General features: G+C 37.5%; 2 protein-coding genes and 1 long non-coding RNA gene across 4 annotated transcripts; 1 reads left to right on the top strand and 2 right to left on the bottom strand.

Annotated features, from left to right (window-relative positions):
- The first annotated feature begins 760 nt into the window (after window positions 1–760).
- On the top strand, window positions 761–9,751 carry LOC104000266 (nucleolin 2). 2 transcript variants are annotated; one of them, XM_009422271.3, is made up of 22 exons: window positions 761–927; window positions 1,452–1,506; window positions 1,585–1,633; window positions 1,727–1,917; window positions 2,149–2,268; window positions 2,508–2,582; window positions 2,674–2,793; window positions 2,990–3,127; window positions 3,270–3,395; window positions 3,841–3,909; window positions 4,823–4,900; window positions 4,980–5,111; window positions 6,231–6,344; window positions 6,455–6,544; window positions 7,568–7,624; window positions 7,712–7,803; window positions 8,094–8,211; window positions 8,453–8,541; window positions 8,657–8,747; window positions 8,834–8,925; window positions 9,112–9,413; window positions 9,505–9,751. In XM_009422271.3, the coding sequence occupies exons 2-22, from the start codon at window positions 1,477–1,479 to the stop codon at window positions 9,531–9,533; spliced, it is 2,202 nt and encodes a 733-aa protein (XP_009420546.2). In that variant the 5' UTR covers window positions 761–927; window positions 1,452–1,476; the 3' UTR covers window positions 9,534–9,751. The 2 variants fall into 2 exon arrangements, with proteins under 2 accessions (XP_009420546.2, XP_018674809.2); XM_018819264.2 differs by having other exon boundaries at window positions 786–927; window positions 4,826–4,900.
- Window positions 9,752–10,544: 793 nt separating this feature from the next.
- LOC104000265 (heat shock 70 kDa protein 16) lies at window positions 10,545–19,775 on the bottom strand. The gene is made up of 9 exons (XM_009422270.3): window positions 18,307–19,775; window positions 16,371–16,583; window positions 15,590–15,685; window positions 15,346–15,501; window positions 13,874–14,074; window positions 13,624–13,770; window positions 11,484–11,612; window positions 11,266–11,396; window positions 10,545–11,095 (listed from the first exon to the last, which is right to left on the bottom strand). Exons 1-9 carry the CDS (start codon window positions 19,477–19,479, stop codon window positions 10,996–10,998), a joined length of 2,346 nt encoding a protein of 781 aa, XP_009420545.2. The 5' UTR covers window positions 19,480–19,775; the 3' UTR covers window positions 10,545–10,995.
- A 1,635-nt stretch (window positions 19,776–21,410) lies between these two features.
- On the bottom strand, window positions 21,411–22,634 carry LOC104000264 (uncharacterized). Its single transcript, XR_672844.3, has 2 exons — window positions 22,184–22,634; window positions 21,411–22,089 (listed from the first exon to the last, which is right to left on the bottom strand). It is a non-coding gene; the product is annotated as an uncharacterized LOC104000264 (long non-coding RNA).
- Between the last annotated feature and the right edge of the window lie 719 nt (window positions 22,635–23,353).

Here is a 23,353-nt window from a genome sequence, read left to right as displayed (position 1 = left end):
TTGAGTCAGGTTGTATCACTTCAAAATACAATCAATTTCTAAATCGATATATGTGTTGTTTCGTACTGCTTTGAGATATATGCGTTATTTTGATCGGAGTGAACCATGTGTGATATAAGGTGGTTGTCAATTGGGTGATACCAGAATATTCTCTATCAATAACCATTTAAATGTTTCGGAATGACAAAATACTTCAAAACTAAATAGAAATATCATATATCAATAATCAAAGAATAAATCAAAATTTTGATTAAAAAATTATATAAATTTTTACTACATGAGACTAATTACAAGTACGATTGTAACTCAAGCACAAATCCTCTTTATACCCTCTCACATATATCCGAAAATTTTCTCTCATTTTCTCTTAGCCAGTGAAATCCATATTTTCTCAAAACTTGATCCCCAAGGTAAAGATACATAAGCTATTAAGAAAATAACCAAACCTAAATTATTTTCATATGATTAATTATGCTCGAGAATAACCATTCTCTAATTTACACCCAAAAATAATATTTCTGTATTAGAATTTATTATGCTCCACGAAGAGTAGCTCAAGGAATAAAAAAAAATACTTATCGATACGAAAAGATCAAATATAATTTGATCATATATCACACCTTAACATCCATCGATTTCCGGGTTGGCGGTCTACATACAACCCACCACCCAATAGCTACGGACGACCGGTCCGATTCGGTCCGGTTGAACCAAGCCCGACGTGTCTCCCTTCCTCGTTAATCTCGGCGGGCTCAAGCGAAACCCTAAATCTAAACCCACCGCTCGCGCCTCCTCCTATATGCGTCTTCGACCACCCCGCACCCTTCGCTATAAAACCCTAACTCTCCCAGGTTGGAGATCTTGTTGGCCGCCTGCACTCTCCCTGATTCCCTTCCTCTCTTTTCTTCTCTTCTCTCCTCAGTCGAGGTAAGCGAGCGCTCCTCGCTAGGTTAACCCTTGTGTCCTCCTCCCCTTCGTGTTCTTTGATCCGCTTCCGTTTTCTTCGTTTTGGTCCTCGTTCGGACGCGATTTTACCGTGTCTACTTGTTCTCCGTGGCGATTTTTCTTCTCGATTGACGTTGTTTAGGGTAGCGCTCTTGGATGTGTTTATGTATATTCCCACTCTTTCGTCGTTTTGATGGTGGATCGACGATACAGATTGTATCTTCATGGCTTGTGGATGAGATTCTGTTGCTGCTTCGTTTTCAGTTCTTCTAGAAGAAGTTTATTTTCCCTGAATGCAAATTGGATTATAGCCCGTTGCTCTTATTCTAAAATACTGATTCTAGCATGTTATGGATCTCTTTTATGTTTGTACATGAATTTAAGTTCTACTCAACTATGTAAGTATGCTATCTAACTTATTATCCCAGGGTGCAAATTATCATCTTTGTGCCATTTTCTATTTTGATCATGTCACTCGGCTGACTTGGGTTGTTTTGTTGTATTAGACTCAGCTGCCATCTACCTCAGTAAATGGGCAAGTCAAACAAGAAGAGTGTTGAGGTAAATATTGGACTTTCAAGGTGCTCTTTTGGATGATATTTTTGTTTGAGGTGTTAATTGATCACTGATATCATGCAGGCGGCAGCAGCTGCCGTACCAGTGGTGTCTGAAAAATCTGGTAAAAGAGGTCAGCACAATTTAGTTGTCTGGCATACTAGGTCCTGCTAATTTTGATTACTTGGCTTGAGCATTGATGAAGTATGATTGTTTGATTATTCAGGCAAGAGGGATGCTGAAGAAGCAATAGAGAAAGCAGTGAGTGCCAAGAAGCAGAAGAGAGAAGTCAAGGAGATTGTCTCCGAAAAGGTGGAGAGTAAGAAGCCTAAGAAGGTGTTGGCAGAGATCCCACCAAAAAAGAAAGCTGAAACAAGCAGTTCAGAGGATGGGACTTCATCTGAATCTGAAGAGGAGGTGTGTAATTACTGCACTTTGAGCCGGTCATGCAAAAGGTTGCAAGTAACTTATCAAACATTGTTCATGCAATAAGAAATCGTTGGGTAGTGTCGGGTGGTTTTCCTTTAGTTAGGAATTTGCTAGTTTTGACTGTGTTTTTCTATCAACATGTTGTAACTTATTTGTAACTTGATTTTGCTGGATGCAATAATTTCTGGATTTCGTTACATGAGATAACTGATGTTATAGGTTAAAGTTCCTACAAAGAAGCAAAGTAAACCAGCAAAGGCACCTGCAAAGGCTCAATTGAAAAAGAAACCTGAAACAAGCAGTTCAGAGGATGAGTCTTCGTCCGAATCTGAAGAGGAGGTGTGTAATGACTGTACCATGAGCGTTTCATGCAATAGGTTTGAAGTAACTTAGCAAATTATGTTAATGCGATAGGAAAGGGTTGTGTAGTTTCTGGTGGTTTTCCTTTAATTGTTAGAAAATTTACTAGTTTTTACTATGTTCTTTCTAAATCAACATGTTATAACTTTTTTTGTAATTTGATTTTTCTGGAAGCAATAATATCTGAAATTTCTTACATGAGATGGCTGACATTGTAGGTTAAAGTTCCTCCAAAGAAGCAAAGCAAACCTGCAAAGGAGTCGAGCAGTAGTGAGGAATCATCATCTGATGATGTAAATAGCCTAAACAGTCATGGCAGTTATGCTCTCTTGCTCTTTCTCACAGTTTATGACCATACATATGTGATGGTTCCATTTGGTTCAGGAACCGGCTGCTCCAGCTAAGAAGGTAATGGTTGCTACCTCCAAGAATGGTTCTGCTGGTGCTGTGACCAAAAAAGGAAAATCAGAAAGTAGTTCAGAAAGCGATTCAGATGAGGATGAAGTGAGTTTATAGTTCCTTGTAGCAAAAAATATGCTGCAACAGTGTAAAATGTATTATTTATTCATGTACTTGGAACATAGAGTAATCAACTACTCAAAGACTTTTGATATGAAGAAATCCTAAACATCTTATCATCTTTGTTTTGCTGAAATTGTCATCTGTGTGTGCTTAATGGTTAGTGTGGATTAAATGACAGAAACCTGCTAAAGCTGCACTTGAGCCCAAGAAGTTGCCAGCATCTAGTCTGAAGAATGGTACACCTACAGTGTCTAAAAAGCAGCAGGAATCAAGTGATGGTTCTGATTCTGACAGTAGTTCGGATGATTTGGATGAAGTAGGCAATTTAATGTTTTATTTTGCTTTTTCTTTCTCTTTGGCATTAGTATATACTATAATTAGATCTTTTCTATAAGCTAATGCAAGTAATTATGATGAACCTGCCTATTTTACTTGAATTAATCTTGATAATTTTGTAGGAAGATGCTCCTGCAGAAGCCAAAGTCATTCCAGCAGCCAAGAAGCAAGCAGCTCCAGTTGGTTTGAAAAAGAAAGAAAAATCAAGTGATACTTCAGAAAGTGATTCTGATTCTGATGAGGATAATGTAAGTCTGAGAACTTTTGTGGAATACTTTCCTGATATTTTGTGTCATGGTCTCGTTTGATGGGAAAAAATGTCTAGATTATTATGTGCAATATGGCTATTAATGTTTTATAAAAATTCAGGTTATTATAATTTTTGTTCATTCATGCAAACTGTTCTGAAATAGCATGTTTTAGTTTTCTAATGTGATATAGCATGTTTTAGTTTTATAATGTGATTTAGTGCCTCCACCAGGTTCCTTTGCCTCCTACGATGAGCATGTTTCCGTGGTATGGGAACAATGGTGAAGAGAAATAGGACTAATTAGTTCTCTGGTTTTAAGCTCTTTATACTTGACAGAAAGATTAGTATCTTAAAGATATATTTGATCAGTGCAGATAACTAACTAGATTGGTAAAGAAAAGTTTGGTGCAGGATAATATAGCTTGTTCTTTTTTATTGTGCAGGCACCTGCAGCAAAGGCTGGTCAACCTGCAAAATTGCAGGCTGCTGCAGAGAAGAAAGATACTCAACAGGTATTTTGACATTCTTTTGTTTATGTTCTACAGGAATGCTTTGCAGTTTCATTACATTACCATGTAGATTTTATTATTATGATTCATTGAAAAATGCAACAATTAAGTTATGTTGGTTGATTGATGCATGTACAATTAGTTAATTCCCATCTTCATGCATTCACATCTTAGACTATTTTTCCAGTTCACTTCTCCTGTAGACCTCTCAATGTACCTTGTTATTTTCATTCTCAGATAATTGTTGCTAAATTTGTATATTTCTCACTTCTACCGCCAAGGTATTAGACTTGAGGTACACCCCCTGGTATATACTAGGTATGTGCTAGAACTGAATTGCTGACTGACCCCATGCCAGGCTGCTAGACAGCAAACAGGTACAATTCTCCCAAATTGGCTTGTTGATGTTTAGATCTTGTTTGGTCTTAAAGCAGTTGCAGAACTTTGGTTTTTAGGATATGAACCTGTTTCCAAGAAAGAACCATTCGAAAACATTAATAAAATCTTTCATCGTTTTATGGCTAACCCTACGGAAGGGAGGAATGAGGAGAGGAGGAATGTCTCTCTGTACCTCTTTTCTCCTATTTCTCCCTCTTTGTCTCTTCCCACGACCTGGTTGGTTTGTCCCTTTTCTATTAATTCTGTATTAGCCAGAATACCATAGCTATGCCAGTACCATCTTGGTTTCGTTAGGAAATGGTATGGGTATGTATTAAAATTTAAGTGTTTTTCGATGTATATTTTCATTGTTCTTTTTGTCAAGACTTGTAAAATTTCATTTCTTTTATAATCATTCTGAGATTATATGAATCCTGATTTTCTGGTATTCTGAGTGTAATTTGTAGTATTTTATGAATACTTATAATAATTTGGATTTTAAGAGGTCTTGACACTATTGTTGGGACTATGTTCTTAGAAGCGTGCTAAAGTAGTTGAAAGTTCTGATGATTCTTCTGATGAGAGTGATGAAGAGCCACAACAAAAGAAGTTAAAGGTTGTAGTTCTTGGTCATATTTTTCATATTTTTTCTTATTCATCTTTGTTTTACTGATGATCATGGTATTATCATATAGAGTTCTCTTCCCTCGAGTGCGGGCAAGGTTACTGCCAAGGTTGTCAAAAAGGAAAGCAGCAGTGAAGAAGATGATGACAGCTCTGAAGAAAGTTCTGATGATGAACCTTCCAAAAATCAAAATATTAACAAGGTGACATGTTTTCTACCGTTTAGTTTTTATAGGTCTTTTTCCTTCTAGCATGCCAGGCGTATGCAATGTTTAGTGCAAAGTTGTAATCAATATCCTCACTTTAGGAGTTGAGCATGTCTCTGTTGTCAGACTTTTTTTGTGAATTTTTTTCTTTCTCTTAAGGTGCCATCATATTTTTAAGGATATATATTTGACCAAGGCCAGTCCTAAGATTGTCAGTCTCTTGGTAATGTTTTTAATTGAACATGAAATGCTAGCTTAACTTATTTTCTTTCTTACCTTTATCTAGTTCATTTTTTTTGTTATATTGACTTATTCATTAACTTTGGTTAGTTCTATTAGAACCTTCATACATAGGATGCCAGTCATTCTCCTTTATGTGTGAATGGTGCAAATGGCAGTCTGCTGTTGAGAAGAGAATACTCATTTTGTCTTTTAAGATTTGGTTTTTGTCTGTTTTCTTAGTTTCGGTATGATTTTGGCATATGTACTAAGGAGTCCTGTAGATGTTCTATAGATGCTGTAAATAGAATTTGTGAAACAATCGCTATTAGTGGTATGCAATGGAGATGTAGAGGAAGACCTAAAATGGCTTTACTATAAATTATAAATGAAGATTAAAATACTCTTGATTTAATGAATATATGGGTTTTTTTGCAGAGCTTAACGAGTGTAGAAGTTTCATGTAGCCTTAGCCAACCCCACGTATTTGTTAACTCTAAGCCCTTTTTCATTGCATTATGAAACACAGTTTAAATGGACTGCTGGGTTTTTTGTATTTGTCAGATCTCTATATTATTAATACAGAGACCTTTATATGGTGTCTTTATTAAAATGAAACATCCATTATAATTTTTTTCTGGTATGATTCTAATCCTCTTGATTTACTTAGTTTAGCCATTAAATCCATTATTCATGAGTGTCAAAGATTCTGACAACAAAATTCTTGATTTGGAATTTGATTCTGTTTTGATTTTGTCATTTTATTAATCAAGACATGATTTAGAGCACACATTTAGTTTAGAGTACATAATGTTGGGCATGTTGCAAGTTGTCTTAATATTGTGATCTGTTGATATTTAGAAATTTTGACTATTCTTGTGAGTTCTGCATGTTCAGATGCCTGTTGCAAAGGCTGTTAAAAAGGAGAGCAGCAGCAGTGATGAAGATGAGGATGACAGCTCTGAAGAAAGTTCTGATGATGAACCTTCAAAAGTGCAACAAGCCAAGAAGGTACATCTTGTTCTATTTATTCATTTTTTTTATCTGTTTTTGACTTGGCATCATCTTGTCCATAATCTAAATGGATGTCAATACTTCATCTGTATGTTTTATGCTTCTAGGCAACCCAGCCATCAAAAGACAGTAGTAGTTCTGAGGAGTCTTCTGAGGACGAAAGTGAGGATGAGCAACCACTGAAGACTCCAAAGAAGGTACTTTGTTCTCAACATTGATAAGTGATATTACATATGAAGTAAGCATAGTCTTCCATGTTTAAGGTGTGAATATGTACTTTTTTTCTATATATTCTTTTGAGATAATAATGCCAAGTGTCTTACCCATGGTATCTATTGTGGCAATCTGTGGTTACCATGGTATGTATATCTATATGCAAGAAAGATAATGTGCGTGTAATTGTGGTACTCTTCTATCGTATGCCATGATGATGTGCCAAGATCGTGGGGGTATTAGCTTAAAGGCCATCACATGCACTACTATCTATTAGAGAAAACTCTAGATTGGTTGCTTAAGATTAGGTACCATTGGAAATAGTGTACTGAAATCAGTCTTTGTAGCATAAAAATATTTTGCCTAGAAAAATAAATCAAATTAAAAAAATTGAATAAAAAGAAACATCAAGAAAAATTGTGAAATGAAAGTGGTTCCTTCAAAGTTTGTAGCATAATTGGTAACTAATGTAGTACTAAGGACTGAACATTTCTGTCATTTGGGATTTCCAAATAACAACTGATTTTGTTTTGGCCAAAACAAGTCAAATCAACTTTCGAATGTCTATCCAGATTAGGATGCTTTTCTGGATTGTTGGGTCAATGATGCTGGCCGAATCAATTAATCGGGATTCATGTATGCAAAGTACCTATGCTTTGGATGGTAGATAGAGAATAAGCCAACAGATCCAATGGTTTGTATGTAGCAATTGACACATGTTTTAAACAAGATCCATATAATTGAATCTTCACCCAGTTTATTCTATGGGCGAATACAGACACTAGGTTGCCATCAAATCTGGGTTCGTCACAAAGGAGCAACATCAACTGTTCTGTGATTATTCTATAATTTTTGAAAATACAAAGTGCCCCATAAAAATATTAATTTTTGAACTTTTACCATGGAAAGAATCTTATGGTTAGTTCTTAGTCTGGCTGCTTTTTCCCTATATTGATTTCTTATTTGCTAGTTGTATGATTTTCTAATTTGAAAGCTCTGTTATGCAGGATAAAGATGTAGAGATGGTGGATGCAACTCCAAAGACGACAACTGAAAAGAAAGGGGTACACTTTGCTAGTACAATTGTTTTACGATCTCTGTTATTGTAAATGGAATTGGCTGATGTTTTTTCTTTTGCTTTTGGATGTAAGCCAAAAAATCCTGCTACATATCAAAATCAGACACTTGGATCCCGAACAATATTTGTTGGAAACTTGTCCTTTGATGCTGGACAGGATGATGTGTATGTGTCATCTTTATTGTACTGTTTACATAAGTTCATTGATTTTGTATCGATTTATGTGTGCATGTGTATATGTATGCATATTTGAGTATACATCTAACAAGAGGCCAATGTGGGGTTTGGGATGGTCAATATATACATGAATGTGTATATATTCACACGTGCATGTGTATCTGTATATTCATTTATATGAATATACATTTATAATCTGCATCAAACTCTCCTGATGTGCCTGTGTGAGTTTATTTGCTGACTTTCAAAGCTTATTTACATTGCCTTTTCTCTGGCAGAGTGGAATTTTTTAAAGAAGCAGGGGAAGTTGTTGATGTGCGGCTGGCTACAGCAGATGATGGACGTTTCAAGGGATTTGGTCATGTGGAATTTGCTACAGAGGAAGCAGTTCAAAAGGTTCATTGTGTTATTTTGTTATCATCTTGCTTTCTTTCAATCATATATTTTTAGTTCCTCCAGAACATCACATGTCCAAATCTTCGTGGATTGAATGCTATCATTCTTTGGAAATTTAGTTTGTGGGTTTATGCTAAAAGTTTCCTTTCAGCATTATAGAAAAGTTAACTACGGTTGCTTTGTGTTCATTCTTTTAGGAACAACTAATGAGTTAGTTTGGTTGCTTTTTTTTTTAATGCAGGCACTAGAAATGAATGGTCAAGAATTATTTGGTCGTGCAGTTAGACTTGATGTGGCCCGAGAAAGGGGTGCATATACTCCTCAAAGTGGGTATGATTCTCAACTAACACAGTGTCTAATACGACTGTAATGCTAGGTTAGATGTTCAAAGAAGCAAGAGAATCATCATGTTCTGTGATCATGATGGTTTTTGTACATGTTACAGGAGGGAAAATTATTCTTACCAAAAGGGTAGTAAGGGTAATAGTCAAACCATATTTGTAAGAGGCTTCGATAAATCACTTGAAGAGGATCAGGTATTCTTCTATTATATTACTTCATTATTTGTTATCATGATTTGTTATCTTTTTGCATTGTCTCTTAAGAGTGAGGCTCATTACAGATTAGAAGCTCTTTGGAAGAGCATTTTGGGTCATGTGGAGATGTTACACGAGTTTCCATTCCGAGGGATTATGAAAGTGGTGCTTCCAAAGGGTCAGTAGTTATCTAGCATTTGTGTTTAAGACTATTCTTCAAAATCTATAGTAAACACTGCATCAACTTATTAAGTTTGTTAATGATCATTTTTAATGTATGTTTAGATATCATTATTGTTGATATCCTGTATCATTTGCACAAGTAAATATTATCAATGGCATCATATTTTAACTTTGGTTGTAGGATTGCATACATGGATTTCAAGGACCAAGATGCTTTCTCCCAGGCCCTTGAGCTCAATGGTTCTGAACTTGGAGGATACACTTTGACAGTGGAAGAAGCCAAGCCAAGAAGCGACAATCGGGATGGCGGCTGGAGCGGTGGCCGAGGTGGCGGCAGAGATAGTGGAGGTAGAGGTGGGGGGAGGTTTGGAGGTAGAGGTGGTGGACGTGGTGGCAGAGGCGGAGGTGGCAGAGGACGTGGTGGAGGTGGCAGGGGTCGTGGTGGCACACCAAACAAGCAAAGTGCAGGTACAGCTAGTGCAGGTAAACACTGGCATCTTTTATCACCAACTCTTTTTGGTCCTTACAACCAATGTTTTACTGGAGGTTTTTTATGGGGCTTTACATTTTGCAGGGAAGAAGACCACTTTCAGTGATGATTAGAAATGATTGAAAGCTTTTGCTCGGTATACTGTGCGAGACGGCAATCTGTTCCCCAAATTCGCAAGATATAGTTACGTTTATCTTCAATTTTGATGCCTAGTTATTTCATTTTGGTTTGTCAGAGATACTGATGATAGATTGAATTTGTGGTTCCGTTTTCGAATGCTAAAACCAGTTGTTTACTACTATAAGCATCTTTTGTCATCCTATTCTTTCAACGTCTGCTTTAGCTGTTTTTGATAATGATTATGCATGCTTATCATCTATCTTCACCAGTTTTCTTTTCCTCAAAAAAACCCTCTATCAATATAAGTCTCAATTTAATTTGGGTCAGTTAGTTCTTTTTGTCTAAATTAATATGTAATCTAATTGTTAATTGATAAGGATAAAAAACTATATATATGATGTATATATATTGATAGAGCATATGACGTCATTATTGTAGCAATAGGATTAGCATTTGTTCCTCTTTGCCCTTCTACCTCATTATACGTGTATATATATAGGGTTGCTAATGATGCTGATTGAAGGGTTACTAGGGGTAGAAATATTCAAATTGACGGAGAAAAAAACAGCTCCCAAATTAAAAAAATCAATTAGGAGGGCATCTTAATTCATTTTTACCCTCAGTGTTTAGTTTTTACCAAATCATACCCTCATTGATTTTTTCCATATATATATATATATATATATATATATATATATATATATATATATATATCTGAACTGATTTGATCTGGTTCGGCTGAGTCGGATATGGCCAGATTAGCCCAAAATACTAGGACAAGATCCGATCGTCGATGCTGGAATCAGAATGGCGACTGCCATGTGTCTATTTACAATTTCGTTGTGGAACTTTATTAAGATAATGATACGTTTTAATGGAGACTAATAATAGACTTAATATTGTACTTATAATAAAAGTATCAAATCAGCAGTGTATCCTCAGAAATCAATCGAATGATAAACTGCAACCAAAAGGAATAAAAAATTTTGCAAACGTTATCATCGAAAGACAAAAGCCATGTTGTTGTAAAATCAAAATAGGAGAAAATGACCTGTTTCATTCTTCTTACAAGCGGCAGGGCGTAACATGCAACACTCCCTGACGAACTCGACATTGAAGATAAGCACAAGACCAAGATTAGTGTTTTTGACTAATTATAAGCAATATTCGCTTACATAGGATTTTTTTTTTTTCTATATGCATAAAGGCACACTGGTGATTACGCTCAGTAACAACAAGCAGAGAGTTTCTGATACGTGTGAGAAACAAAAAACTGCCTCTTGGGAAAGAAGCAGAAGAACCAGAGCGGCAGCACCTCTCATGAAGCTTCATCCCGAGGATTTCTATGGTATTTCCTGTGACTGGTTGTGGACTCCCAACTTTGACAGCAGACAAGGCTACACGACAACGATGAGAAGAATGAATCGTGCTTAACTTTAGATTATAAGGAACTAATCAATCAGTTCTAGAATTCTCATAGTTTGAGTGGTCTGAGCCTCTGGAATCCTCTGATCTCGATTGAGAACCCTTGTGTCTCAAATGATTTCTACACGACCTACAAAATATGAAAGAACACCATTAACTTGCGGACCAAATCAAGAAAGGACTATTGTTCTGAAATTGGTTAGATCCGAAAAATTGAAAAAAAAAAAATCAATTAATGCAAGAGTATAAGGAGCATCTTAGATATAAAATAGTGAAGAAGATGAAAAGATAGAACAGTACATGTCCAAGGCTTCTGTCCTTTTCTTGATTTCATGAGACCATAAAACTGGATCTGTGTTCTTTGGTAATGAATCCTGTTGTTGAGACCTCTCCCGCAGCCACTGCTCAGCTTTATTGCATTCATCAATGACCTGAAAACAAATGATATCTGGATGATGTTCCGAATTGCAACGTGTCAAACTACCATCGTATAATATATTAGAACAGTTGGAACTCACAACATCTCGCTCGTAAGTTGTCAATGAAGATACAGCCATTCTATAATCAACTATGCACTTCAAAAGCTCCCTTGTAGCCTGAGCTCTAGCTTCTTCATCCTTGTATCTATTCTCGATAGGATCCACCAGCTGTTGTGATGCAGTAAGCAACATAATGAGGAAATATGCCAGCATGGGAGCTTTAGTTTAGGAAAATTTTTACGTCAATAGAGGCATATTGATTTTACTAATACGCCAAAAATAGGGAATGCTACGACACAAAAGAAGCCACACAATCATATGAAAGATACATGGTCAACTTTAAACTAGACAACTGTGATTAAAAAAGTGAACAATACAGGAAAAAACATATTGAAAAGGTTAAACTCAAAGATTAGTGATGCGCAAACTGCAAAATTAGAATGTTAACTTGATCTAGGGGCCTGCTCAAAATGTCAACAATAAGGTCCAATAGGCAGACATCACAACAGCACACTTTATGAAATACCTTAATCAGAATTGAATTCCAATGAACAGAATTCTAGCACATTAAGCCCTCAGATTTCTAATGATAGCCATAAGGCTTTTTATAAAGGGAAGTCTGGACATTTTGCTATTCTTGATTATTTTGTAACACTTAAAATTTTAATAGTTAGTTAAGCCTGATATTGTGTATATCATGGGTGGTATATGTAAAAGATACATACAGGATGCAGGAGCATAGTAAATAAAATTTCAGATTGTCCATCAGCCTTTATATGATGATCTGAAGCTCTCCTTAGATCACAATTTATAACATTAAAAAGAGTCAAATATATGGCATAAACATGAACGTGCATGCACACATGACTGTCGCACCCACACGTGAGAGAGAGAGAGAGAGAGAGAGAGAGAGAGAGACTATATACAATCAGCCAATGAATTACTGAGACCATCTGCTCTCTCATCATCTGTCCCTTGGATTTGTCTCTATCATCCTTCCCATCATATTTAGGTGGACCACCAGGTTTTTGTCTAGCTTTCTAGGATGGTTCTTATAACAAACCTGGCATCATCTTGGAAGAAGACACCAGCTACTGTATTTTCGTTCATCTGAAACTCAGTACTTATTTATTATATCAACAAATTTGTAAGACAAATAGGCTTGTTTTGCCATAACAAAGAGGCACAATGAGATCCAACATAACTGTTTGAGAACCTTCCACCAGTATCAAGATTTTTACATATCAAGATCAAGGAAATCCGAAGTTACCCAAAAAATGCAACTAATTACTGATTGTGGTTGTGAAGCAAACAAGAAATTCTACTGAACAAGGTTTATCCATAGATGGAATTTTGGTTGGAGATTAAATTTTAGGCTCTAAATCCTGGTTTAGATGAGATGAATTCCATCTAGGAGTTATCTCTGAAATTAAATGATGGGACTTCTTTGTACATTTTTCATACACCAACTTATACAAGATTTTTTAATGTGAAAAAAAAAATCAAACACAATAAAAGTGTCTTCAAGTGCCACCCAAAAACAAATCTGGACATCTAACAAGTCAAGGAATATTTTTTTCACTTTTCTAGCAACAAATAAAACAAATATGCCAGGCGCCATAAGGATGATTCAATCTATAGTCTTCAGCAGTGTCCCACTATTAACAACATTGCCAAATTAAATCATTACAGGAAACCCAACTCTAACCGTGTCCAAAATACCCTAGATAATCTCCACCTCTGCATTTATCTGCTGTCTGAAAATTCTACAAATCCTTTTGACTCAACTGGTAAACAAATATAGCAATTATACATCCTGCCATTACCGACAACAGATTTCCCATGCAATGCGCATAATACCACTTAAAACTCATGCTTCAAAGGCAATGGCTTATACACAATTTTACAAACTTAAACTCTTGTCCCAAAGAAGGAATAATGAGTTTTCAGCTAGTCAAAAGAAATCCTGTTTCTAATGGACTTTCAAAGTTTATCTAAGAGTCATATGATAGCTTTTATAGGACTTCTACAAACATATGGCTGGACCTATTAATTTCTACATATGAAAGATCAGAGACAGCATCAACGAGAGTCAGTTCATAATATTTGCAAAACTAGTTTGAAATAACCAGTGCAACAAAATTTTGGATGTGTCATGACTGAACAAGTAATGGCTTACCTTCTTTAATTCATCGAGTTTGCCGGTGTAAACCTTTTCAGTTTCATCATCTCCATCTTCATAAAGCCATTCTTCAGTCTGTTGTAGGCTAACAGAAATTCCTTCCCTCTCGGAATCATTTGCAAAACTTCGATATCTCTCAAAAAGCTGTTCATAAGCAATATCAAACCAAAGAAGAAGAATATTAAAACTATTAGCTTGATCACAAGAAACACATAACTGGAGATAACTATACTAAGTTTGATGTCACCTTATTGCGAATCTCATATACATAAGCTTCAAGTGCATTCTTTTTGTCCTTTGTTTGCTCCATTTGTTTGTCCTGATATGCAAGCCACTTTTCTTGCTCTTGGGCTTCTAATAACCATTCTTTTGTTGTTCCACCATATATAGTCTCAGTAATTAGCAATTCGTGCCTTCTAGGCAATCTTTCTGCTTTTGATGTATCAGACTGCAAAAGGTGATTGTATGCAGGGTGAAAACAATTTGACAATGAAACAATAACAACAGAATAATCCACAAGACTAAATGTAAAAAGATGACAACATAAATTCTCTTTAAGTATTCATTGTATCTAGGACTATGCAAATATACCAATAAATATGCATTTGTCCAACCATTATAAAGACTAGCTGCAAACGAAAATGTCAAGAATCATCCATTTGTTTGAACCACACAAGGTTGTTCACAATGAACTAAAGCAGAAAATTACAATATTATCCTTCTTTTTACTCTTGGTTCTTCTCACTTCATTTCTTAATACTTATTCTTGATTCATTGTTTTAAAAAATCAGTCTTGCAGGAGAACCAATTCTATTTTGAAGTGGTCTTCATGTTCCATGTACCAAACGGATGCCATTACTATACCATTATGGACACCATATGGCCAACACATCATTATCGACAAAAAAATGAGCAAGCTAGGTGTCCCTAAATTAGATTTATATCATGTTTGGTATGTGCAAAGTTTCAGTCTGTTTTCAGTTATTTTTACAGTAATTTTTTGTAGAATTTGGGTAGTTAACTTCTGTTTTATTTCATTTGCAGCCAACTTAAAGTAGTCCGAGTCTAGTTTAAGACCCCTATTGAGACTTACCATTCATTGGTTTAGATTGGTCTCATTTTCAGATTGTTTTTCTTTAATTGATCAAAAAGTCCTGTTATGAGACTGCACTTCAAATGATGCTGTTTGTTCCATTAGCTTTTGAATGAAAACATCATTAAGAGAAGTCTGGAAAAAAATCAAAATTTATTTTATAAGCAGGTACCATAACCAGACAGCTGTAAGGAGTTCATATAAGGAAACTTCATATTTGAATGACATTAAGATAATCAACTCAGGCTCAGGGCCGATCAGAAAAAGATGATATATGTTTTCCTTTCAGAAAAATTTCTGTAAATACATCTCTGTGAAACCTTCAAATGGGAGTCTAATTAACATATGATTAGATAATATGTTAGACAAAAGCTGAATTTTTTGTTTGACCTGATGACCTAGTATCCTTATACCAGTTATTTTGATCTTCCTTCTCTCACATTATGAACTGTGTATGATTGTTACATATATAAGGTAGTTTGGTTCTTTATGCCATATTATTTATTTAACAAGACACCCAAACTATGTTTGAACCATGCTGATTCATATGCAAGATTAACATAAAACAGTCGGTAATACGAGAGAAGTATAGCATCACTAGTTCATCACATCAAAGTGATACTCACGGAGGGTATGGATCCATGTTCAACTTGTTCATATATTCCATTTTCAGCAGTGTGGACAGTGCTATCAGAGTTTGCATCAGAAGCAGGCTCAGTTTCCATATTATCTACTCGACTTGCATCCCTTGAAACTGTACTATTATCATCATCCTCAATCAACTGAAGCAGTTAAATTATAACAGATTAAAGTTAAGAAGATGATAACTGGTGCTTATCATATTGGTAAAACACACAAATTCATACTCACTGATACAGATTCTACAGAAACCATGCCATGAAGATTTAACCGAACTTTTACTTTGACTTTGTACCTTTCACCTTCATGAACTGGAAAAGGGCCGACCTGCAGGAACCATAATTTGAACATTTTCATAATTATTCAATGTAAAATTACCAAACAATGTGAAACTCAAATTCAGACCATCTGTCTAGAAAATTACAAAAGAAAGGGACAAAAAAAGAGCTATTATCTATCAGAAAAGAGATACAGAAATACAAGCAAATACAATCTAAGCACTAGGTGCATTATTCTCTAGCATGGCAGAGGCATTACACAGGTAAAGTTATTTGGTTGTCGTGCATGGAGGATATAACTTGTTCTACAACAACATATAGTTCATAGCAATAGCTGACAAATTGAGTAATGTTCATCAACCATGACCACACTCTTGAGAAATGTTCGACATGCCAAAATCCAATCATATACTATCAGAGCTCGAGGAAGTGATGGAACATTTGTTAATATTCTAGCACTGTGGTCACACTATTGAGAAATGTTGGACATGTCATCAGTTCAATCATATACTATTAATAAGGGAAAACTCTACTAATCTAAGAGAAAACAAATCCAATCAACTCTACTCAATGAACAATGCCAGAAATTGTCAACCTATGGATGCTATAATTATGTGAAAAGTCCTGTTAAAACACACCACATCTCTAAACTTTAGCATGCTGTCTTTGCATGCACAGAGCAACTACCACCAACAATATAACAAGAATGTTGTTTAATTTCCTTGAATGCTTACCTGGAAGCAGCTGATCTTTTGTGAAGCACCAGGTGGGAGTTCACTTTGGTTAGCATAAAATGCTTCCATCTTAAATGCATCAGTTCGATAGAAAGAAAGCATTTTAACACTTGGTATTAGTTGGCCCTTAGGAAATAGCACATTTCTTGACACAGTTGTAATAGGACCTTCATCTGTTGCAAAAGTAACTGAGAAAGGAAATGAGTCCTGCACCTGCAGTCGACCACAAGTATATCTAAGTACATAAATTAAAAGACAAGTAAAGTAGACTGATAAAATAGAAAGAGTAATAGATCGTATTCACATTTTAAATTTAAAAAAGTTGCTAGAAATAAGGAAATATCAAAAGATCACTTACAATAATTCTCTGAAGTTAAAGTGGGACCATCAATTTCTATATAGTTCCTTTTATGTTATGGCTGGAAAAGACAATTGAAAAAGAACAATACTGCATTAAAGAAAAATCCAAAATCTAAATCACTCAAATTTACCTTGAAACCATCATCACCTACATAATTTCATTTCTATCACCAAAAACCTTCTGGGTTTTAAGCTTAGTGGCGACATGTACATGTACATAGTCATTGTTTGGTAATTAAAAAACTTATAGTGGATGATCATTCATATGCATATGTTCTTGCATCCCCATTTACGAGTGTACCTGTCTATTTCTTGTATCCCCATTTATAAATCAATCGAGTCATTAAAGTAATATATATATATATATATATATATATATATATATATCTATGTATGTATGTATGTATGTATCTGTATATATATGTCTGTATATATCTGTATATATGTATATATATATGTATATATATGTATATCTGTATATGTATATATATGTATATATATATATATATATAATAGCAAGCCGATTGTCAATATAGGTAGATATATGCTACAGTAAAATCTATAACTTACGATAATAATACAAAATTACGAAGCTATTTAACTGATAAGTTCTAGGAAACAAACAAAGATGTACATGATTAGTATGGATAATTTTTTTAATATTCAAATAATGCAATTGTAAAAGTAATAATAATATTTTCCTGCAAATGTGGACTGCATATGCAGTTGCATAGCTGTATGTGACTATATATGAGACCATATGTTCAAATTAACATAGGTCAAATAAGTGGCCGAACATATTCTACATACAGGAATAGTGCCATAGACAGAGGCTGGATTAGCCTTATGCTAGCATATACATTTAAAACTGGCAAATAATTCCTCAACCAACAATAACCACAAAATTAGCATTCATGGAGACTTTCTAGCCCATTCAACCATTGCTTTAAAGCCCGTGGATGAGGTACATGCAGAGCACCGTTCCAAGGTCATGATTTAACCCCAATTCTGGTATAATCAAGTCATGTTCATGTTTGTTGCAGTCCCAAGAGAACCTAATGCAATCATATATTAAAGCAGCCCTGCTTTCTCCAAGCTTGAGATTGGAGATAAAACAAATTTATTTACTAAGATCTACAGTGAATAGAACCTATAGGATGGATTATTAAATCAAGGCACCACACAGACCAACCATTTCTTCAACATTCAAATTTTGCAACAAATCATTGTAGTGTTGTGTGTTATCTTATCAACAGCTAACCATATACCTTATGCATGAACTTTCTATCTTCTTTCCCATACTCATTATAAAATATTTACCAAGATAACATTTTTTCCTTCCTTTCTCTTCCACCATGTATTTGCAATTTCACTTTTGTCTCTTCTGTTCCCTCTGGAAACATGTTTTGCAAGTGATGCATAACTAGTATAGGTGGTAGTACCTACAAGGTTGTCCAGAAAGCTACCACACGTGTCAAGAAACAACATTTGACAAAACAGGATGACATGTATCGTGCACAAGTTAAAGTATTAGATGCCAATGATGGTACAACATCACCATGGTAGAAAATCTTACCTCATAATCCCTAACCCTGAATATGGGACTCAGCATAGCACAATGAAGGGCACACCCACGGGCAACACACTCGCTAGCATTGAGGGTCCGGCTCGGTTCTCTCCTGAAAAACTCTGTCAAAATCCTTGTTATTGCTGGAATCCGTGACCCTGAACCAACAAGCTCAACAGCATTGATTCTATCTTGATTCAGTTCAGCATTCTCTAAAGCCAGTTTGCATGGTTCCAAAAGCCTGTCCAATAAACCCAAGCAGAGTCTCTCAAATTCCTCCCTCTTAATGAATCCCTTCACATCTTTCTCATCCATCAAGCACTCAATATTCAATGGTGCTTCCGCATTTGCACTCAGAACCCTCTTCAGTTTCTCACAAGCAACCCTCAACCTGATGCTGGCACGAACATTAGAATGAACATCGATCTGGTACTCCTCCTTGAATTTCTCCGTGAAATGGTTGAACAGGATTTCATCAAAGTCCCTCCCACCCAAATTCGCATCGAAAGCGTGTGAAAGAACATTCATTCTTTCAGATCCGAAGCTCACAACCGAGACCTGAGTGTTGCAGTGACCAATGTCGATGAAGACGACACAGAATGATGATCCACGAGCGGATGAATCCGTCTTGTAGATGCCGTACCCCAATGCGGTGGCAGTGCAGTCGTGCATCAACCGCAGCGGCTTCAGCCCGGCGATTGTGGCGGCATCGAGGTATGCCCTCCGTTGGAGATCGGTCAAGTAGGAAGGGATCCCGATGACGCAATCACTGACCAGGGTCTCGAGGCTCTTCTCGGCTATCAGCTTGAGGTGGGCGAGGAGCATGGCGAGGATCTGGACCGGGGTGAAGACGCGCTCCTCGTTCAGGAAGCGGATGCGGATCAAGATCCCGCCGTCGGGGGCCTCCGAGGTGGGGAAGGGGAGACGGCGGAGGTCATCCTGGACGGCGGGGTCGCGGAAGGGACGGCCGAGGAGGCGCTTGACCTGGGAGACGGTGGAGCGGGGGAAGCGGGCGGCGGAGGCGGCGCCAGCGGCCCCGAGGAAGCGCTGCTTCTCGCCGAAGGAGACCACGGCAGGGTTCTCGCGCTGGGACTCGTCGTTGAGGAGGACGTCGATGCCGCGCTGCCGAACGGCCGCGACGACGCAGCTGTCGTTGCCGACGTCGAAGCCCACCACGCTCATCTCGGATCAACGCTAGTGAAAGAGAAGCACTCTCTCTCTCTCTCTCTCTCTCTCTCTCTCTATTGGGGGAAGAAGAAACCCTGGGATTTGGATCGGAAAGAGGCAGAGGAAGCCCTAGAGATCCGGGCTTTTGAAACGGGGAGAGGAGGGGCGATGGGGAGGAAGAGACTCCGCCGGGGAATGGAAATGGAGGGGAGGGGAGGAATTGGTGGGAGAGGAAAGTGCGGTGCGGTTCGCCACGGCGGCTCCTTCCACCACCGTAGCGGAAACGTACCCCCACCGCAAAGGGGGGTGGAGAATGAGAAACGTGGGAAACGACTATTCTCCCGATAAATTTCATCTTCTCCACACCACTCGTCTCCCGGCTGCACCAGCCCTGAATTCCTTCAACGGGTGATGCCACCTCATGCATACCGGTCCACACTCGCGGGTTCCACGCAGCACATCTGTTCCTAGAGACCAAATCACCCTGATGGCTTTTCATGGGTTAATTCGTTTTCCCTTCAAACCTACGTTAGACCTATAAAGGGGGTAATTATATATTAATTCTGTAGTTAATTATGATTAATATTCTGATCTTTATAATTTAAATTTAAACAGTATTGGGATCTCTTAACATTTAACGTTAAATTTTTCTCATCCCGTTAATTTTATCCATGAAAAAAATTATATGTGACAATAAAAATACAAATAAAAAGAATAAAAAATAAATTTATTATTTTTTAAATTATTAATATTATATAAACTTTTATAGAAATTGTTTTCCTCTCCTCCTGTCCGATTGCGCTGTGGATGGTAGACCAATGTTGGTGGCACATAAGGTCAGTGGCATTCCAAAGGAGATCTAGGCGGTGCCTCCGATCGTGATCGATTTTTTCCTTCCCTCCTCTTTCCAACCTACTCGCTCGGTGTCCTAGTTCCAGAAGTACAACCCTACTCATGCAATAATCATCTTCTTGTTGTTCCACCAGTGGCCAGCGTTGAGGACCAGCATGTCGGCATTGACCTAATGCTTGCACTACTAGTGCAGGGCGTCAAGATGGATGTCGACGTAGACATGGTCAGGGGAGGGCGACCAATGGCGGCAAGGAAGGATGTGGTTAGAGGAAAGTTTTATCACCTATAAAGTGCGCTAGCACAGCGAACGCCCTACGGTCGTTGGCACGTGATGTCCACCCTAATAAAGAAGGCAAAAGGGCAAACGGAAAATCGAAAGACCGATGGTGGCAACTCCCTTGTTGTGGCACTATACTTCTTTGAGTCATTGGGCAACGACATCACCACCACCATTGCCAAAGACGAGAACGTGTGCTCTAACGATGCTAATATTCCCTCACCGCGAAGGTTGCTACAATGCAGCTTTTATGTAGTTGTGAACTCATCCTCCTCCTCGCCTTTGAGCTTTGTTGCTGTTGGCTTCTGGAAGGGAACAATGGGTGGTTTGACGGAGTCAAAGGCCAACCTATTGCTGCAACGACGACAACAACAACAGGTGAAGAAGAACATAAGAGGACTGAGGTCTCGTAGTTCACAGTATCATAGAGTCACATTCTACCAAAGAACAAACCTCGTGCGCAATCGATACTGTCGTGGTCTATTGTCTGCAGCATAGTCGAAAGGGAGGAAAGCAATTTATGTGAAAGCCTTATGATGCGAGCGAGAAATTAATAATGTAAAAAATAATAAAATTATAATTTTATTCCTTCCATTCATGTTCTTTTTATACATGACTAACATGTACGATTTTTTTTTCATCAACAAAGTTAATGATGTAAACAAAATTAAAGTTAAATATTTTATTTTTGTAAGCGATAACCCAACTCGATCTTGAGTTGAGATTGAGTTGGAAATAGATACAACTTGACCAGATCACATTCGGGCAACTTGCAAGAGTCGAACACACGAGACCAAGAGTAAAGGAATGGCAAATCTCACACCAATCAAATGATATATTTATATATATAGGTTGATCGAATTATATATATATAATGAAATTAATGTTTGATTGGGATCTATTGGTAATTTACTATGATATAATAATGACTGAGGAGTCATTGAAGCCAAAAAACAAACACGTAGCCGACAGGAATTGATCTGACAAGGAACATGCAATTGCTTGTACCTCATTGCGCCTCCCACTCTTGGCTTCATCTGCTGTCGATGTAGCCTAGGAAGGCAAGCATTGCCTTCATCGCAGTACGGACAATTGCTTCATCCAAAGGAAGATCGCTATGTAATCTGTCTTCTTGGTGGCCTTCCCTCTCTTATCTTCTTCCGCTTCTTCATGAGAGATGAGCTTGTTGAGGATGGCACACCCTTACGCAAGGGTCGACAAGGAGGACCCCGAGGAGCGGCGGCACTGGCGGGCGAGGTTCTTGATCTACAAGGTCATGGAGGAAGCCGATCGAGGAGGAAGACGGGGCCGACGGCGTCGAAACCTCAGGTCGAGTGTCTGTGGTGCAGGAGCTTGTGTGTTCAGACAAGTCATGAACGGTCTCCGGTCCCTGAAGCAGGTCTTTTGTGGCAAGCAACAAGTTCCTACTCCAAAGAGCTGAGGATAAACCTGGTTTCGTGGATCATTTGATGTCTCCCAACACCAATTGTTGTGCCCTTTAGGTGTTTGATAAAAAGAAAAGGGTTATGCAAGTATAATCATGAATGAAGACAGAAATCTAATGAAGAATGTTCATGGCGAAGACCAAACCAATGCATCTCAATCAACGGGCAGAAAGACCAGCGCTCCAAACACGATCATGTTAATGAATAAGATAGCAAAGGATACAGCATCCGGCCATGGATGCAATCTCCTGCTGCTGCTTCTTCATCAAGTCGGCCACGGAACCGAGAGACGAGGAAGGGCGAGGGAGAACGAAAGGAAAGGGATTGGGGCCCGAACCGCTACCCCGCAAACCTCCATCTCCCAGGAAATCGCCGGCCGGAAAATCACCACCGGCGGTCCCACGACCACCGGCAGCGGCGGGGTGAGAGAGAGTAGGATTGCCAGCGGCAGAGAGAAAGGAGAGCGAGATAGCATTAAACGGGTCGGGTCGAGCGGAGTTTGTTCAATTGAGATGCGTACTGTTACTTATTAGAACCAAAATTTTAACCTAACTCCGACCCGTTAAGAAATTGCCATCCAAAACCAATCTAAATGATGTTTTTCTAATGTCCATTAAAACATCATCCATGAAGTTGCAGGCACAATTTTTAGACTATCAAGTAGGAACTTTTTTTTTTTTTAAGAACAAGAAGAAATTGACTTTTGTATCAAAAGAATTCAGAAAGGCTAAAATGTTAGACAAATAGTTATTTTTAATTTTTCTTTCTTTTTATATACTCATAATGAGAATTAAGCAATACTGAGGATGATAATGATGATATATGCATCTGAGCTATTGTATGGAGTGATGCAAACTGATTTATTTCCATGACCCAAAACCTTTATCAATTAAGATCACAAAGCAGTGATCTTACAGCTAAACACCATGCACAGATACTATCATGGTAAAATGTTGACTGTTTCTCCAACAGTTGACTAAGGTTTTGTTGCCTGTTTCAGGTTCCATTTGAGAAACTGTTCCCAGATAAACAAATACAAACATGTTTCAGGTTCAATGCAGCATGATTTTGATCAACATGGAGCTTAATTCTCCCACCCTGAATGAGAAACTGATGCTTAAAAACAATCTGCTGGTGGTTTTGTTCCTTTTTGCAGGAAAAAGATCAATATAATTTCTGCAGCCATAGTCAATCGAACAGTGCACTTAATTTGCTGCAGGGGGATTATTGATTCATCTGAATGAACATTGCACAATTGAAAGATCAAAACATTGAACTAAAAAAGACATTGGTAGTAGGTGCATACCAGGCAATG

This window comes from Musa acuminata, chromosome BXJ1-2, assembly GCF_036884655.1.
Source record: "Musa acuminata AAA Group cultivar baxijiao chromosome BXJ1-2, Cavendish_Baxijiao_AAA, whole genome shotgun sequence".
Lineage (NCBI taxonomy): Eukaryota > Viridiplantae > Streptophyta > Magnoliopsida > Zingiberales > Musaceae > Musa > Musa acuminata.
This window is presented reverse-complemented; position numbering and strand designations above follow the sequence as displayed.

Bases quoted from the DNA above. Each gene is read 5' to 3' on its own strand.
- LOC104000266 (XM_009422271.3), top strand. From the start codon at position 1,477: ATGGGCAAGTCAAACAAGAAGAGTGTTGAG. The intron at 3,396-3,840 runs GTAAGTCTGAGA...TTTATTGTGCAG, and splicing joins CTGATTCTGATGAGGATAAT to GCACCTGCAGCAAAGGCTGG. The intron at 8,926-9,111 runs GTCAGTAGTTAT...CTTTGGTTGTAG, and splicing joins GAAAGTGGTGCTTCCAAAGG to GATTGCATACATGGATTTCA.
- LOC104000265 (XM_009422270.3), bottom strand. From the start codon at position 19,479: ATGAGCGTGGTGGGCTTCGACGTCGGCAACGACAGCTGCGTCGTCGCG. The intron at 15,502-15,589 runs GTGAGTATGAAT...TAACTGCTTCAG, and splicing joins TTTCTGTAGAATCTGTATCA to TTGATTGAGGATGATGATAA. The intron at 11,613-13,623 runs GTAAGCCATTAC...GCATCACAACAG, and splicing joins AACTCGATGAATTAAAGAAG to CTGGTGGATCCTATCGAGAA.